General features: G+C 56.3%; 3 protein-coding genes across 5 annotated transcripts in view; 1 reads left to right on the forward strand and 2 right to left on the reverse strand.

The window, feature by feature from the left end:
* SMG5 (SMG5 nonsense mediated mRNA decay factor) overlaps positions 1-1487 on the reverse strand; it is a 31698-nt gene extending 30211 nt beyond the window's left edge. The window contains exon 1 of the mRNA XM_062192484.1: positions 1294-1487. Within this exon, the coding sequence (XP_062048468.1) occupies positions 1294-1367 (74 nt within the window). The 5' untranslated portion in view covers positions 1368-1487. The remainder of the gene's footprint in view (positions 1-1293) is intronic.
* A 2896-nt stretch (positions 1488-4383) lies between these two features.
* Positions 4384-10087, forward strand: TMEM79 (transmembrane protein 79). The gene is made up of 3 exons (XM_062193660.1): positions 4384-5119; positions 5312-5525; positions 9874-10087. The coding sequence occupies exons 1-3, from the start codon at positions 4384-4386 to the stop codon at positions 10085-10087; spliced, it is 1164 nt and encodes a 387-aa protein (XP_062049644.1).
* Positions 10088-10873: 786 nt separating this feature from the next.
* Positions 10874-13538, reverse strand: GLMP (glycosylated lysosomal membrane protein). Of its 3 annotated transcripts, XM_062192485.1 has the most exons (6): positions 13388-13538; positions 12839-13096; positions 12474-12674; positions 12150-12368; positions 11453-11709; positions 10874-11347 (listed from the first exon to the last, which is right to left on the reverse strand). In XM_062192485.1, exons 1-6 carry the CDS (start codon positions 13505-13507, stop codon positions 11182-11184), a joined length of 1221 nt encoding a protein of 406 aa, XP_062048469.1. In that variant the 5' UTR covers positions 13508-13538; the 3' UTR covers positions 10874-11181. The 3 variants fall into 3 exon arrangements, with proteins under 3 accessions (XP_062048469.1, XP_062048471.1, XP_062048472.1); XM_062192487.1 differs by lacking the exon at positions 12150-12368; XM_062192488.1 differs by lacking the exon at positions 11453-11709.
* Between the last annotated feature and the right edge of the window lie 3633 nt (positions 13539-17171).

Consider the following 17171-nt stretch of genomic DNA (forward strand, 5'->3'; position numbering starts at 1 on the left):
ATTTGGGAAGAATTAAAAGATGACCAGGACCATCCCCCAAGCTGGAGACAAATAAGGAACGCTGCAGACACTGCCCACGCTGTCTGACAGGCAGCGTGAGGCACACGTGCCACTCTCAGAACTCCTCACCCCCCTGGGGACTGCGTGGGGCCGCCCACACCGGGAGCCCAGGGGCTGCCTGGCTTGGATCACTTTTCTATTTTTGGAGCGGCCTATACTCCCCTCTGCCTTCTGGCTTGCACAGCCAGAGCAGGCAGAATGCCTTTTCAAGGAGAAAAAGACAACCGGCTCTTGACTCTTTCAATGCCAAATGAGGCCCAGGACTTGGCTCCGAGGCGGGGGTCTTCTCATGCAAACACCCCCTGTTCCACAGAGCCTAGGCTACATGGAAACCCTAAAACCGCCTTCCAAGCAGAAGAAAGAAAACTCAGCTTGCTTTCTATGCTCCATCTCACTGTGACCCAGTGCTGGGGCCCATGTCCCAAATGACCTACACACACATACCCCAACCCACACAGGGTGGGAAGAGCTTTTAATGGCCTGTTCCCAAAAGAGGGTTGAAGACGTGACTCCAGTGTAGGTGGCACTGGGGAAATCAGACACCAGGAATGCAGGCTGCCTGGCAAGACTGTAGTCATAGGCTAGCCCGGAAGCAAGTCCCCAGGTGCCCGGAAATGCATTCCCGCGCCCTCAGAACACTCTGGTCTCCATGGCTCTTCCAGGTCAACACAGTCTGTCTTCCAGCTGTTCTCTTCTCATTCAGACTCTCCTAAATTAGAGGCCTACGGGCTCCAGGGTATATCAAACCCAGATCTCTCCTTTTAAGGACAAGGAAACTGAGGCCCAAGGTCACACAGTGACAGAGCGGCAAAGCAAGGATCCGAGCCTGGCTCAGCCCAACACTCTTCTCTGTAACTCCTACAGAATTCCAAGCACCATTCCCTCCCGGGTTTTCGCCACCTGTAACCCCCCCCCCCATCACCCTCACCTTCACCCGCAGCCCCAATTCCCACCCTATCGCCCCAACTTTGCAAAGCCTCTGGCCCGCCGCAAGCTCAGTGCGAGGGGAGCGCTGCACGTGCTTCCCTCCAAACCTCCCACCCACCCAATTCCGCCTTTCGGCTCCACCCCGGGTTAGGGGCCCCGCCCCCACCTGCTCCCTCCAAAATGTGCAGGGTCCTTCCGGGCCCGCACCCCAGGCCGGCAGCTCGGCCCCGCCCGCCCGGGAGGCCCCGCCCCTCCCCCCGCCGCCACTTCCCTCTGGGGCTGCACTCACGCCCCGGCCCCTCTCACCGGTAAAGCCGCTTAGTGTGGAGGACCTTTGCTTCGGGCTCGCTGCTCTCCCCCGTGGGGGGGCCTTGGCTCATGGTGCCCGGGTCCGGGGACGGCTCCCGGTCACAGGCCCCCGCCACCCACCACTACCGCCACCACTGCCGTCTCCGGCCGTAGCCGCTGCCGCCACCGCCGCCGGCCCTGCTCGGCCGCCATCGCTGTAAGGCGGCTGCCCGCGACAGCCCCTCCTCCAGCTGCCAAATCTCGCGATAGCAGCCGCACTGCCGCGGGCCAGTAGCCTACTGCTACCAAATCTCGCGAAACTCGTTTTCCCTCCCGGGAAGTAGCCCGAACTAACTACGGGCAGCATGACCTCTTTCCGGCTTCTTCAAGTCCTTACGAGAAACTTTATTGACAAAGCTGCCGGAGAACAGACAGGGGCCCAAGTGAGGCGGCTACAGCCCCACTAGGTCGGGGCAAGCGGGCTCACAGCTGGGAGCATGACTTTGCTTTGTCCTACAGTGGTCATTTGGTCCATCGTTCTGTCCCCCCCCCCCACTCCTATTTGGGCCAGGCTGCTTTCGTATTAGCGGCTAGAATGACTCCTATTCTCCCTTTATTCCATAACTTAAAAAGAAGCATATGCGAAAGTGTCCTTGGACAGGGCGGGGCATCACCTGGAAGACTTGCTTCAGCCCTTCGGCTCGTCCTGCCAAACATGTCCAGCTTGCATACCCATCTCACACCAGCCCAGCAAGCATCTGTCGAATATCTGCTGTCTTCCAGCCACCGTACTGAGTTCTAGTGACAGAGATAAGCAATATGGACACTGTCCCCGCACTCAGAAAGCTCAAATGACTTGAGGGGTAGGATCTTGTCCTAGAACACAGAACACAGGGTAGGTTGGAGGAATTGCTCGAGAAGCCCCAAAACTGGGTCTGCTTACCGGACACTCGGCAAGCCAATTACTGACACCGGGTGGTGGAGGAAAGGGGATGTTGGGTGTAAAGGGCAGATTAAGGAGCAGGGCAGCTATCACTTCATTCCCAGACTCCTCCGGGGGCTGAGGGTAAAGGTTCTGAAGTTGGGGTTAAAGAGGTGCATGTTGGGCTTGTGTGCAGGACCCTGGTCGATCCTCAGTGCTCATGGCTCTCCTTTGATTGGTTAGCAATGCCACCTTCTCCTGGGAATTCCAGTCACTCAGGTGGTAGTTACTTCTCGCTTGGAGCCGGGGTTCCTGGGAAAACCCTCAAGACTGAACACCAAGATGTTCTCTGCAGAGGCCATAAATGACCCCACAAGTCTTTTGATCTGGGACCCTGTAGGTATGCTGCACCAATTCAGTGAGTGAATTTTAATAAGAACTTGATTTGTACTCATAAGGGCAGTTAGGAAAGGAGCCTGGAAGACCACGGTAGGCCGGCTCTGCTGATGCTGACGGTGTGCAGCATCTGCACCAGGGGCACCACCCAGGGGCTTGGGTTCCATCTCCTCACACTGGAAAGAGCACCGATGACACCAGGACTGTGTTCTCTTAACTTGAAACCTAATCTGAAAAGAAAGGCATCTGGCGCCTGTGCACACCGTGTGATGGGAACGGGAATTGCTCTCTCTGTCATGATGCTCTGGGCTCCAGCCACCAGCCTTCCTTCTGTCCCTGACACAGCGAAGTCCTTCTCACTTGCTGTTCCTCTTGGAACACTCGTCATCCTGATTTTCCATGAGGTCTCAGCTCCAGTGTCACCTTATCACAGAGGTTTTTTCTGCTGAGAAAGCCTCCAGTTGCTAGGCTTCCCTATTACGTGTTACCCTTAAAGAACGTAAGTTTCTCAAGGGCAGAGCTCTTGACGTCACTTGTCTTCGTGTGTCTGTCTGTACCTTGTACAGTGCCTAGCTAATAACAGGTACTCAATAAATAGTCTTTGAATGAGTACATGTACACAATCCAACTCTTTTCTGGCTTTAACCAATCCACTCCAAGCACCGTTTGGTGCACAAAGCTCCTCTTCCTCCTCTGCTTTCCTGACCAGGGCGCCTCACACATCCCGGGTGCCTGGAACACAAACTCACCTCTATGCGTGGCTGCACCCCCCGCCACGCTCCGAAAGGACAACGTCCTCCTCTAAAGCTTTTTCTGTCGGCACATTCAGCAGGGCGGGGCCTGCCCCTTTAATCTGGGCCCCACCTGCTCTGGTCAGACAGGTTTGGAGACACAGGTAAAGGGAGGGAGACAGAGAAATACTTGCAGAGCCAGCACAGAGCTGGGCAGTTGCTTCCTGGACTGGACGCTGGGGACCCTCCACCTCTCTCCAGACAGAAAGTAAGAGGGTGTCATGGCTCCAAATGGTGTGGTGAGGGGGGCCCTTGGGGAGGGGAGGGGGGGGAGTCAGCCCTGTCCAGAAGCAGTGAGCTAGAGGGTGGCAGTGAGGGGAGGAAGGCGGGAGGGAAGGCGTGGGAATCAGCCATGATTCAACCCCAAAGAACGGACAGACCCAGGGGCTGCCGGGATGAGGTGGGCTGGTGAGAAGACTGGGGCCTGGCCACACGTTCAGATCGGAGACGCAAGGACAGGTGCTGGCAACTGCCAGCTCCTTGGGACAGATGGGTCGGCAGTGACTCCTACTTGCCAGGGGAGTCCCTGGCAGGGTCTGCAGGGAGAAGGGCAGATGAGCTGGTGGAGGGGCTGTGGCGTTGTCCACAGGAAGATCTCTGGTGAGAAAGAAGGTGTTGGCAAAATTCTAGACACTTTCTCTGCTTCCCATTCCTGAATCACGGTATCCAGGACTCCGGGGTTTTTGGTGGAAGTGGGTAGGAGGCATGGGTGGGGGCCGACGGAGGCCAGAGCTGCTGGAGCCTGTGCCCCGACTCACCCTTGCGTGCCCGGATGCATCTGAAGATGTCGAAAGCGTGCCTCCACTTCAGCTCCCTCCCACCTCCCTCGGTTTCAACACCAGCCTCTGAACCATGTTCTCCCTGAGGTCCCAGAAGGGGCCAGGGGAGCCCCGGAAGTTCCAGTTCTGCGGCCCCGTCCTAGGGGCCTGAGAGAGCTTTCGCCCTGCTCCCTCCAGGATGACGGGACCTTAGGCTGGACCCCAGAACTGAAGCCCCAGCATGACAGAGCCTGAGACCCTGGCCCTGCTGGAAGTGAAGAGCCCACCCCAGGACCTGGTTCCCAATGGCCGGCAGCCAGAAGGGGGAGGCGGGGCCGAGTCCCCTGAAGGCGGGTCCCTCCAAGTGGAGTCTTCAGCTGGCTCTGCCTCAGCCAGAGAGGCCACCGAGGATGGCCTGGACAGCACAGTGAGCGAGGCCGCCACCTTGCCCTGGGGCACCGATCCCCAGCCCACTGCACCCTTCCCGGACCCTCCCGGCTGGAGGGATGTGGAGCCAGAGCCGCTAGAGCCCGAGCTGCCCGTCAGGCCCGAGGGGCTGCCTGAGGATGACGCCAACCTGTTGCCTGCCAAGGCCGCCCGGGCCTTCGTGCCCATCGACCTGCAGTGCATCGAGCGGCGGCCCCAGGAGGACCTCATCGTGCACTGCGAGGCAGGCCAGGGCGAGCGCCGGTCCTTCCTGCCCCCCCGGCTCCCCCACGTCGAGCCCCCCGAGTGCAAGTGGGCGGAGGCCATGGTGAGGCCCCCCAGCCGCTCCTGCGGGGGCTGCGGGAGCTGCGGAGGTCGTGAGGGGCTGAGGGCTGTGGCTTCGGTGGGAGCCGCCCTCGTCCTCTTCCCGTGCCTGCTGTACGGAGCCTATGCCTTCCTGCCCTTCGACGCCCCGCGGCTGCCCACCCTGAGCTCCCGCCTGGTCTACACGCTGCGCTGTGGGGTCTTTGCCACCTTCCCCATCGTGCTGGGTGAGTCTGGGGCCTGTGAAAAGAAAGGGGGCACCTGGAGAGTGGACTTCAGAAGGGCAGGGCCTGCTGGGGCTTGGGGAGCAGGTGAGCGCCCCTTGTTTAGCCTGGTCCCGCCAGGGCCTCCCCCACCCGCCACTCTGTGTGCCTGCCTCCTGCCTGTTTTGACCCTGTGTGTCTCCTGACCCCACCCAGGGCTCCTGGTGTACGGGCTGAGCCTGTTGTGCTTTTCTGCCCTACGGCCCTTTGGAGAGCCCCGGCGGGAGGTGGAGATCCACCGGCGATACGTGGCCCAGTCGGTCCAGCTCTTCATCCTGTACTTCTTCAACCTGGCCGTGCTCTCCACCTACCTGCCCCAGGACACCCTCAAGCTGCTCCCTCTGCTCACTGGCCTCTTCGCCATCTCTCGGTAAGTTGGGTGGGGGAAGGAGGGTGATGCGCCAGATCCAGGCCCCTGAGTATCTGGAGAGCCGGTGTCAGCGGCTTTTCTGGGTCCTGCAGCGGCCCGCGTGTGCCCTGGAGAGATGAGTCCACTTCCTCTTCTGCACTGGACTCACCTGGGGGCAGGTGGGCAGCCCCTGTGTCTGCCGGAAGGTAGGAAGCTGATTTCAGAGACGCGACATGCCAGCATGGAACGGGAAGGCTTTTAATGTCACAGGGATCAGCGGGCCCCTTACAGCCACTCCTCTGTAGTACTCTGGTCACGCAGCTTTTTTGGCTTCTAGCTGAATGCCCGCTGTGATAAGTGCTCCATTCTTTATAAAGTGATATGTTTTGGTTTTTGAAATCCCTAATTGTTAGAACGTTCTTTTTGTATAATGTGTTAGAAATTTCTAGGCCGGCACCGCGGCTCACTAAGCTAATCCTCCGCCTAGCAGCGCCGGCACATAGTTCTAGTGCCTTCTAGGGAAGGTGGCACCGGTTCTAGTCCCGGTCAGGGCGCCGGATCCTGTCCCGGTTGCCCCTCTTCCAGGCCAGCTCTCTGATGTGGCCCAGGAGGGCAGTGGAGGATGGCCCAGGTCCTTGGGCCCTGCACCCCATGGGAGACCAGGAGAAGCACCTGGCTCCAGCCTTCGGATCAGCGTGGTGTGCCGGCCGCAGCGGCCCATTGCAGGGGTGAACCAATGGCAAAAAGGAAGACCTTTCTCTCTGTCTCTCTCTCTCACTGTCCACTCTGCCTGTCAAAAAAAAAAAAAAAAAAAAAAAAGTTCTATCCTGACTCTGATCTCCAGGACAAACACTTCTCAGTTCTCCCCACTCTAACACTCTGCTCCCCACCCGCCATCTCTACTTTGCTAAGTGATCTCGGTCCCTTCATTGTCCTGGCCCCTCCCTCTGGGCAGGAGATGCTGTCCCTGGCCAAGGGTCCTCTTCATACAGACTGAGGTTGCCTTAGCTCTCACAGTGGAATATTCTCCTCTCACTCAGTTTGCAGTCGCCTGAAATCCTCGGGGAGTGTTTTCATGTGAATTTCTGAACCCAGATGCACTCTTTCCATTTTTCCCTAATACATTTCCTCCCGTTACTTCCTTTTCTTTTTAATTAAAGTTTTATTTGAAAGGCAGTTAGAGAGATAAAGAGTTAGCGTTAGAAAGAGAGAGAGAAATCTTCCATCTGCTGGTTCACTCCCCAAATAGCTGCAATGGCCAGAGGTGGGCCAGTATGAAGCCAGGAGCCAGGAGCTTCTTCCGGGTCTCCCACATGGGTGCAGGGGCCCAAGAACTTGGGCCATCTTCCAGTTTTCCCAGGCCACAGCAGGGAGCTGGATCGGAGGTGGAGCAGCCAGGACACAAATCTGCCCTCTTATGAGATACTGGCACTGTAGGCAACAGCTTAACCCACTGAGCCACAGTGCTGACCCCCTCTTGTTACTTTCAGTAAAGGATTCCAGACAGCTTTAACTTCTCAAATATTCCCATTGAGCTACAATTAGTCTTCTTGTGGCTTCTGGTTATAGTTGCATGGTCAGCTGGTCGACCAGCCTCTTGCCCATCATGTGGCCTTAATGTTTCTCTCCCCGTAGATCTCCCAAGAGAAATGTTCCTCCCGTGTAGTCCAACCTCCCCTTCCCGACTCTTGGGGGATACTGGGCTCAGACAAAAGTGGCCTCAAGCAGTGAGAATTGTCGGAGAGCTAAGGAAGACTCGGTGACTGGCGGGTCCACATTTCCCATTTTAGAAAGTGGAAATCAGGAGAGGCTGGGGGAGAAGAGTTGCTCAGGGCTAGAAAGCAGAGCCCTTGCCTCTGCCACCCAGGGCTGTCTGCTCCATGCAAGTTCCTTGATTATCTGCTGTCTGTCTTCATCTCTAAGTTGGAGTTGTGAGGATTAAAGGATCTGACACACGGGGCGCTTACTGAAACAAACGCACTTAGTGAGACTCGGCTCAGCCTGGACTCTCCGATGTCCGGCTGCCTCCCGCAGCAGAGCTGCCGCCACTCACTCTCCCAGCGCCCAGCCCCTTCCAGAGGTGAACGAAGCAGAGGCAGCTCGATTTTGTAGCAACTGGCCCTTCACATACTGGGAGGAAGCTGCTCTCCCTCTCCCCTCCTTGGGCGATGTGTGCTTGGAGTGGATCTTCCAAGAGGGGGGATTTGCTTGTGGCTGCTCGATCCCTCTGAGCTTCAAGCTTTCTTCTTCTTCTTCTTCTTCTTCTTCTTCTTCTTTTTTTTTTTTTTTTTTTTTTTTTTTTTTTTGACAGGCAGAGTGGACAGTGAGAGAGAGAGACAGAGAGAAAGGTCTTCCTTTTGCCGTTGGTTCACCCTCCAATGGCCGCCGCGGTAGCGTGCTGCAGCCTGTGCACTGCGCTGATCCGATGGCAGGAGCCAAGTGCTTCTCCTGGTCTCCCATGGGGTGCAGGGCCCAAGCACTTGGGCCATCCTCCACTGCACTCCTGGGCCACAGCAGAGAGCTGGCCTGGAAGAGGGGCAACCGGGACAGGATCGGTGCCCCGACCGGGACTAGAACCCGGTGTGCCGGCACTGCAAAGCGGTGGATTAGCCTAGTGAGCCGCGGCGCCGGCCTGCTTTCTTCTTTTTTCAAAAAATAAAGATTGATTGATTGACTAGCAAGTCAGAGTTAGAGAGAGAGAAAGAAGGAGAGATAGAGATAGTGAGAGACAGATACAGTGAGAGATCCTCTATCCTCTGGTTTACTCCCTAAATGACCACAAAGGCCAGTATTCAGGCTGAAGCCAGGTGCCAGGAGTTTCATCTGGGTCTCTCCCATGGGTGGCAGGGGCCCAAGTGCTTGGGCCATCTTCCAATGCTTTCCTAGGCCATTAGCAGGGAGCTGGATTGGAAGTGGAGCAGCCAGGATTCGAACTGGCGCCCTTATGGGATGCTGGTGTTGCAGCTGGCAGCTTTACCTGCTTCACCACAATGCGGCCCCTGAAACCCTCTTGAAGCTGGTTTCCTTACTCCCCGCTTTCCTTCCATTCTTCTAAAATGGCCTGAGAGGGGGTGATAACAGGCTTGGGTTCAAATCATGGCTTTGCTATGTCCCAGATGTGTGACTTTGGGCCAGTCTTACTTAACCCCTTTGGAATCTTAGTTTCTTCACCTGCAAAAGGGTAATTAGCTACCATGGAACCACACTACAGCTGTAAAAGAATGAGGAAACTGTTTATATATGGATATAAAATGATCTCCAAGATACAAGTATATTAAATGAGGGAAAAATCAACATGCAAAACAGTCTATATAATATGCTGTTTCAAAAAATGAAAAAAAACAAATATTTTGTTCATATATGCAAAAAAAATCACTCCATGCACAAGAAACCTAATATCGCTTGCCTAGGGTGGAGAGGGGAGAGAATAGGGCAAAGATCACTACAGGGAGGAAGGTACTAACTGTACTTATTGACCTTTGAACTATGAATATGGTCCACTCAAAAATCTTAAAAATTGAGAGGCAGGGAGGGAGACAGAGTGAGCCCTGAGGGCTTCCATCCACTGGTTCACTCTCCGAATGCTCCACAAGTGGCTGGGGCTGGGACAGAGCAAAGCAAGGAGCCAGAAACCCAAGCAAGGTCTCCCGTGTGGGTGGCAGGGATCAAGTACTTGAGCCATCACCCCCTGCCTTCTCGGGTGGGTGTTAGCAGGAAGCTGGCATAGGGCACAAAAGTGGGACTTGAACCCAGGCATTGTGCTAGGTGATGACAGCGTCTTTTTTTTTTTTTAAAGACCTACTTATTTATTTATTTGAAAGGCAATGTTACAGAGAAGCAGAGGCAGAGAGAGAGAGAGAGAGAGAAAGTCTTCCATCCTCTGGTTCACTCCCCAGACAGCCCCAACGGCCAGAGTTGCGCCGATCTGACGCCAGGAGCTTCTTCCGAGTTTCCCATCAGAATGCAGGGGCCCAAGGACTTGGGCCATCCTCTGCTGCTTTCCCAAGCTATAGCAGAGCTGGAACGGAAGCCGAGCAGCCAGGACTCGAACCGGCATCCCGTATGGGCACCGGCACTGCAAGCGGCTGCTTTACCCGCTACACCACAGCGCCGACTCCGACGGGGGGGTGGGGTGGGGTGTCTTAACTGCTAGGCTAAACGCCCACTTGCACACACACAAAAATTTTTAATTGAAACTTAAAAGCAAATAATTAAAAGAGGGAGGGGAATAATACAGGCATCTCAGTGGGGTGTGGGGAAGTCAAAATTAGCTGGTGCATCTTGGCTAACTGGCACGTGGTACCCGCATAGAGCGCACGGGCCGGTGAGCCGCCGCTCTTCCTAGCCCGGGCCTTTCTCGCCGCCGCAGGCTGATCTACTGGCTGACCTTCGCCGTGGGCCGCTCCTTCCGCGGCTTCGGCTACGGCCTCACCTTCCTGCCGCTGCTGTCCATGCTGGTGTGGAACCTCTACTACATGTTCGTGGTGGAGCCCGAGCGCATGCTCACCGCCGCCGAGAGCCGCCTGGACTACCCGGACCACGCCCGCTCGGCCGCGGACCACAGGCCCCGCCCCTGGGGCTGAGCCGCCCCGCGCCCGGCCCGGCCCGGCCCGGCCCTGCCCTGCCCGGGCGCGGCGCGGCGCGGCGAGCCGGACTTTCCGCCTACATGAGGGAGGGAGCCAGTCTTTTCCTTGGCACAGGCCTGTCCTGTTAGGATGCTGAGGGCCTGGCCGGGACGAGCAGGAGAGGCCCAGCCTCCCTCGGCGGCTCGCGGACTCTGCTCCCCCTCGCAGGCCTCCCTGTGCCGCCGCTCTCAGCCAAAGGCCTCCAGGAGGCTGGAGATACTGGCCATGCCCGAAGGCAGAGGCTGAGTTTCAGATCAAGCCAGGACTTCCGGTTTGAGGATGACCTCCCCGGGGGCCTGGGTTCAGGTCCGTCCAAGACGAGCCTGTTGGACTGTTCCGCCCCAGTACAAAGCTGCTGCCTTCTTTCCCTTCCAACCTCAGCGGCCCCTGGAACTTCCCACCCCGAAAACTGCCCAGAAGTCCCGCCACGCCCATGGGAAGAGAGGAGGGCCAGGGAAATCTGCCGCCCAAGAGGAGCAGGTGTGTGTGTGTGTCTGAACGCGTGTGCACATGGTGGCACGGGAATCCTTGGAAGGCACAGTGGCTGATGTTACCCCCCCCCCCCAGTGTGTATATGTATAACAATAAATCGCTACTAGGTCTACAATGACTGTGTCTTCCAGCAGAGGGAGGCTGGCGGGCGCCTGACCCAGAACCCACCTCCCTAGCCCTCCTTGCTGCCCTCCTGCTCCCTGGCACTGGCCCCGCCTCAGTCCAACACCACTCACACAGTGCAACTGGAGCGTTGTGGAAAAAGAAGTCTATTTCGTGCCTTCCAGGGCAGCCAAACAGCCAGCAGGCCTCTCACCTAGGCCTGTGAGTCCCATCTGGGAGGCATGGGGGCCACTTCCCCTCAGCAGCCACCCTGGCCCTGACCCTGGCCCAAGGTGTGACGGTAGCCACTGGGGTGGGCGAAGGCTGGTCTCTGAGGCTTTGCAGAAAGCGAGATGGACGAGGGAAGGGCCAGGTGGGAGACGGAGACTTCTGCTCCAGAGGCGCGAGGCACAGCGGAGCAGCTCAGTGACGTCCCCCCACAGAGAGGAGAGAGGGCTTCAGTTTATGGACTGGTACTCTGAGGACCGCTTGTGGCGCAGCAGCAGAACCAGGACTCCCCCCAGCAGCATGAGCCCTGGCGCGCCCAGGGCCACTGCCATGATGCCCAGGACGAGCGGGGACAAGGTATCCACTGGAGGGGCGCCCACGCCCAGGAGCATCGACCTAGAACAGGCAGAAGAGGGGAGGGCTAAGCAGGTGTAGGAGAGAGGGCTGTGAGGCTCAGCTCTCCTCTGCACCCCCCACCCCCACCCAGGTCCCGGCTCTCACCAGCTGAGGTAGTTTTGGTCCCAGTAGCCAGGGCCAGTGGAAGCCCCAAAGGTCAGATTGAAGGCACAGAGGTTGTTCTGGGACCCAAAGAAAGCTCGGACAATGGGTGACTCGGGGAGAGAGTATGCCAAGGTGGGGTGAAGAGGGGAAGATTGGCAGGGCAGGGAGGAGTCTCGGCCCCCCTGCTTCTGGGAGAAAGCCACTGGTCGCCACTGCACGAAGCCTGATGGGACAGAGCCCCACAGCAGCTGGTCCAGCTGTGGAGAAAAGTAGACAAGGCAGGGTGAGGACCAACCTGGGCCCGGCTCCCCTCTTCCTCCCCCTCTCCCGGCCTCCATCTGGTGTCAGCCAGTGCACCGAGGGCATCAGGAGTCCTGGGTCCCAGGCCTGGTACTGGAACTGCTTGCCCCCAGGGCCTCTCTCTGCCCCCTGCAGAAAGATGAACCAAGCTCTCTGCCAGCCCTGCAAGTCTGCACCCAGCACCTTCCTCTGGGCCTCCAGGTCCTGGCAGATCCCTGCCTGCCAAGCACTGCCTTTTGCCTGCCTCCCCAGAGGGCAGAGATGGGCAGATTCATTATCACAGAGCCCAGCACTTAAAGTCACTGTTGCCCAAGGTAAATGAACAATTTTTCTGAGGTCCTAATGGGGCCCCGGCTGCATTCCCCACGCATCTGCTCTCCGCTGGAGCCTGCCTGACCTGGAAGACAGCAGGTGCATATTCATCGTCGATGGAATGTTGCTCCTGCACTGAGGGGCAGTCGAGGCCCTGCCCCACGGTGGCTACCTCCAGCCCAAACAGGGACCGGTTTCCCCGGGAAGAGGCCCCAGCCAGAGACACCTCTAGCTGGCAGGTGTCCGCAGTGTGCAGGAGGCGAGGCGGGCGGGCGGGCCGGCCAGATCTAGAGAAGGCCTGGACCTAGGAGGGAGGCGGCATGAGGAAGACATGGAAGCAGATGGACGGATGTGCCAGAGGGCTGCTCCCGTCACTATAACTCCCACCCTCTGGTTCCTGCCCCCTTACCCTGAAGGCCAGACTGCCATTGGCGAAGGCCTTGGTAGGGTCCCGTGTGGGGTGGCCTTGAAATGTAGCACTCAGGGTGGCAAGATCCAGCGTGTCCGTGATGTTGTTCCAGGAGAACTCGGCCAAGGGGTATGGAGGATAGGGTCTTCCCGGGGGCTCTGCTGCCGCATCAGACACATTGGTGCTGTCAAACTCAAGCAGCTGGGGGAGGGGCGGAACAGGGCTTGCCTCGGTTTACTTCTCCTGCATCGGCCCTGCTCACTCCCCACCGGCAGGCTGCCTCACCCACCCCCTCCACCCTGACTCCAACTGGGCTGAACTTGCTCCTCAGCTCGCTTCCCCATGGTTCTGCCCCACCTCCTCACCCTGGTAAAGACGAGGCCAGAAGAAAACTGGACGCTGCCCCTGGGGAGCACCATCAGGCCACCGTCGGGCTCGGGGGACAGTAGGAGGCTCCAGTTGACGCTCAGGACGCTGTGGGGGGTGTTGGTGGCCACCAGCAGCACGGCGGGAGGGCCCAGGCTGCTCCACACATAGTGCAGTGTGGAGTTGGCGCCTACCGCCCGGATATGAAGCAGGTTCCCAGTGGGGCCCGACTGGTCAGGGATGACCTCAAGAGACACCTGGAACAGGGAGGCGTGGAGGGCTGGGGAGAGGAGTGTGTGGGAGCCAAGGGAATCCCAGGGTAAGGGGCACATCGGAGGTGGGGAGGGGTGCAGAGGCAGAACCAGGGCTCCCCGATCCTGGTGGGGAGGCCAGGACACACCCCGGGAAGACAAAATCCCAGCACTCGCCTGGACCTGGCTCACCCAGCAGCCACCCTTCAGCCTCACCCCTCGGCTGCCCCACATTCCATCCACCTGCAAGGTAGGCATTTCCTGACACCTCTACGGCTGTAGCCCTGGAGCCCTTACCTGGCGGGTCTCCTCCCCAAGCAGGCCGAACGGGGCTGAAGACAGAAGTAGACTCAAGAGGAGCATGGGGCTGGGGGCACAGCGCCCCCAGCCCCAGCGCAGCCCCCCACAGCCGCACATGCGGCACCAACTTCAGCTGGCGGAAGAGACACCGGAGTCATGTGACTTGGATTCAGCTGACCTCCCTAAAGGGCGGGGCCACCACACAAGTTCTTAAAGAGGCCGCATCCTTCAACCCGGACTGGGAGGCAGCAGGTGACAGCTTGGGTCGCTCGCACCTGCGTTGAAACCTGGATTGGGCTCCTGACTCGATTCCTGGCTTCCGCCTGGCTCAGCCCCAGCTGCTGTGGGCACTTGGAGAAAGAAACGGTGGGTGGGAGAACGGTCTCTGCCTTTCAAATACAGAAAAGTATTCCTGTGTATTAAGGGTGTGTAACCCCCAACTGGACTGGCTCATCTCCTAGAAGATGAGCACTCCCGGCCTCTCCTACCGAGCAGTTACCTAAAGGGGGCACGTCTGGGGACGCGAGGCCCAAATGGGATCCCAAAAACACCACTTTCTGGTAGGAAGGTCCAGAGAGAAATTGGAAAGAATTCCAATAGCGTACCCTAGACGGTTCTTTTTTGTCAATCTTTTTTATTAACACCAGGAATGCAGGTTTTTGTCCCGTTGTGAAAAGACACATCAGAAAATGCAGTCTGAGAGCAATGCGTGTATTGTCCCAAGAGGGAGGTCGGTTGGTAATTTTTTTGGGTGGGCTTACATTATTTGACTTATGAATATGTGTGGAACAAAATTCAAAAGGCATCCAATGTTATCATCCCCATTTCCCCAGCAAACTGGCTTCTCCCAAGCCAACCACCATCACCAGTTTATACTCTCCTTCTGAAGACAGCCATGCGTCAACGCACACCTCCAAACATGGTTTTCCATCCCCTTTTCACTCATACTGAGGACTGTTCCATCAACGCACTGCAAGTTGCCGCGTTCTCCCCGTGGGGGAGGCCTCCGGGCTGTTCTCCAGAACCCTAGGGCTCCGGCACGGTTTTGCTACGGTGAACAATGCTGGAACACCCCAGCACACACAGCATTTCACGTTATCACCAGTTCTGGAGGATGAACACCCAGGAGTGGAGTCGTCACGTCCGAGGTGCACCTGACACAGCTGGAGGGCTCACTTCAGGTACACCTGCCAGGCATTCGCCAAGCTGGGATCCTATTTCCCCATGAGTAACGGTAAGTCTCATATGTTAGTCACTAACTTTTGCTTCTCTGGAGCTATTTCTACCATTTGCCTATTTTAAAAATGAACCTTCTCTCCTTAACTGCCAAGTTTTGCAAGTTCTTTAAGGAAATTAACTATTGTTACAAACATCTTCCCTCCCCCATATTCTTGCTATGCAAATTTTTAGGTATTCTCCCCTCCCACACTGGTGTATTTTAAATCCCATGTTTCTTTCTCATACGCGTTTATTTTCATTTTCTTGTACTGGAATCTCAGCTGCCCAGGATCAATATGGCTGTAGTGAAGCAGGGATCCAATTTGATTCTCTTCTTTCAAATGGCTACTCTATGATGAACTGTTTCCTCAAAGTTTTTCCTGAGCAAAAAAGTACTGCTATGCTCCAAGGCAGGGCTGGGGAACCTTTCTTCTGGCAGGGCCATTTGGATATTTACATCATTTGTGAGCCATAACACAATTACTAACCTAAAAGTTGACCTGCTTTAGATTTATTTGAAAAAAATAATTTTTTGACATGCAGAGTTAGACAGTGAGAAAGAGAAACAGAGAAAGGTCCTCCTTCTGTTGGTTCACCCCCAAATGGCTGCTATGTGCCGATCCGAAGCCAGGAGCCAGGTGCTTCCTCCTGGTCTCCCATGCGGGTGCAGGGCCCAAGCACTTGGCCCATCCTCCACTGCCTTCCCGGGCCACAGCAGAGGTGGACTGGAAGAGGAGCAACCGGGACAGAATCCAGCGCCCCAACTGGGACTAGAACCCGGGGTGCCGGTGCCTCAGGCAGAGGATTAGCCTAGTGAGCCGTGGCGCCGGCCTCAATTTTTTTTTTTATAAATTGGTAGTTTATTTTTATACATATATATGGGGTGTAGTGACTTCTTTTTTTAAAAGATTTATCTGAAAGGCAGTTACAAAGAGGAAAAGGTAGACAGAGAGATCTTCCATCCGCTGGTTCACTCCCCAGACGGCCACCAACAGCTAGAACTGCATCAATCTGAAGCGAGGAGCTTCCTTTGGGTCTCTAGGGGCCCAAACACTCAGGTCTTCCTCCACTGCTTTCCCAGGCCATAGCAGAACTCGATCAGAAGTGGAGCAGCCAGGACTAGAACCAGCACCCATATGGGATGCCAGCACTGCAGCGGTGGCTTTACCCACTGCACTGGCCTCTCATTGAATTTTTTTTTTTTAAAGATTTATTTGAAAGTCAGAGTTACAGAGAGAAGGAGAGAGAGAGAGAGAGAGAGAGAGAGAGAGAGATGGCTTCCATCCACTGGTTCTCCCCAGATGGCTGCAATGGCTGGGGCTGTGCCGATCCAAGGCCAAGATCCTCCTCTGGGTCTCCCACGTGGGTGCAGGGGCCAAGGACCTGGGCCATCCTCCATCGCTATCTCAGGCCATAGCAAAGAGCTGGATCAGAAGAGGAGCAGCCGGGACTACAACCTGCACCCATATGGGATGCCAGCACTGCAGGTGGTGGCTTTACCCACTGCACTGCCCCTTACTGAATTTCAAGTCCACCCTGTAGTTGCCATGGCAATACCAGATCAAAGGATATTCCCCATCCCCACTCTAAGGTCTGGGACCTGATAACAAGTTAACAAGACTCTTAGCTGAATGCAGGTTTTATTAATAGAAATTTGGGGCCGGCACTGTGGCATAGCAGGTAAAGCTACCGCCTGCAGTGCCAGCATCCCACATGGGTGCCTGGCTGCTCCACTTCCAATCCAGCTCTCTGCTATGGCCTGGGAAAGCAGTTGGCGGTTAGGTTGCTATTTGGGATACCTGCATCCAACGTAACAGTGCCTGGTTTAAGTGCCAGTTACCTAGCTTCTGTCTGATTCAGCTTCTGGTGTACATACTGCAAGGAAGCTGATCATGGCCCACGTGTTTATCCCCATGCCACCCATATGGGAGACCTGAATGAAGTTCTGGGCCCTTGGTTTCAGACTGGCCCACCCATGGTTATTGCTGACATTAAGGACTCTATCTGTTGTGGCCATTTGGGGAGTGAACCAGTAGATGGGAAGACCTGTTAATTCTCAAAACAAACAAACAAACAAAAAACCATTCATAGGGTACAGCTGGTTTACTCTACATCACCATCCTTTATTGGTCTTCCAAGCAACGTCTTTAAGCTCTTTGCTTATTTGTACTTTTGCAAGCCCCTGTCCACTCTGCACCTCAGGAAGTTTGACAGCGTAGCTTCCAGAGCCGCACTGCTTAGATCGACATTTGTTCTCAGCCAAAAGGCAAGCAGTGAGGATCTGCCTGGATCTCCAGGCCTGCCAGCTACCAGCTCTGTGACCCTTGGACAAGCGACTGTTTCAGAATCCCCCTCACCAAATAGGGAAAACATCATCCATCTAATAGGGCTGCTGTGAGGATTAGTTTAACATACACAAAGCACTCAGAACACACCTGTTACATGCTACCTACTATGCTACCAAGTCTTCAACTTAAAGTGACTAAGTCCTGTGGCCAGGGAGGAGATAAGACCGAATGTATGAATCACAGGGACAAACGCCCAGCAGCCAAAAGGACGGACT

This window comes from Lepus europaeus, chromosome 5 (genome assembly GCF_033115175.1).
Source record: "Lepus europaeus isolate LE1 chromosome 5, mLepTim1.pri, whole genome shotgun sequence".
Taxonomy (NCBI): domain Eukaryota; kingdom Metazoa; phylum Chordata; class Mammalia; order Lagomorpha; family Leporidae; genus Lepus; species Lepus europaeus.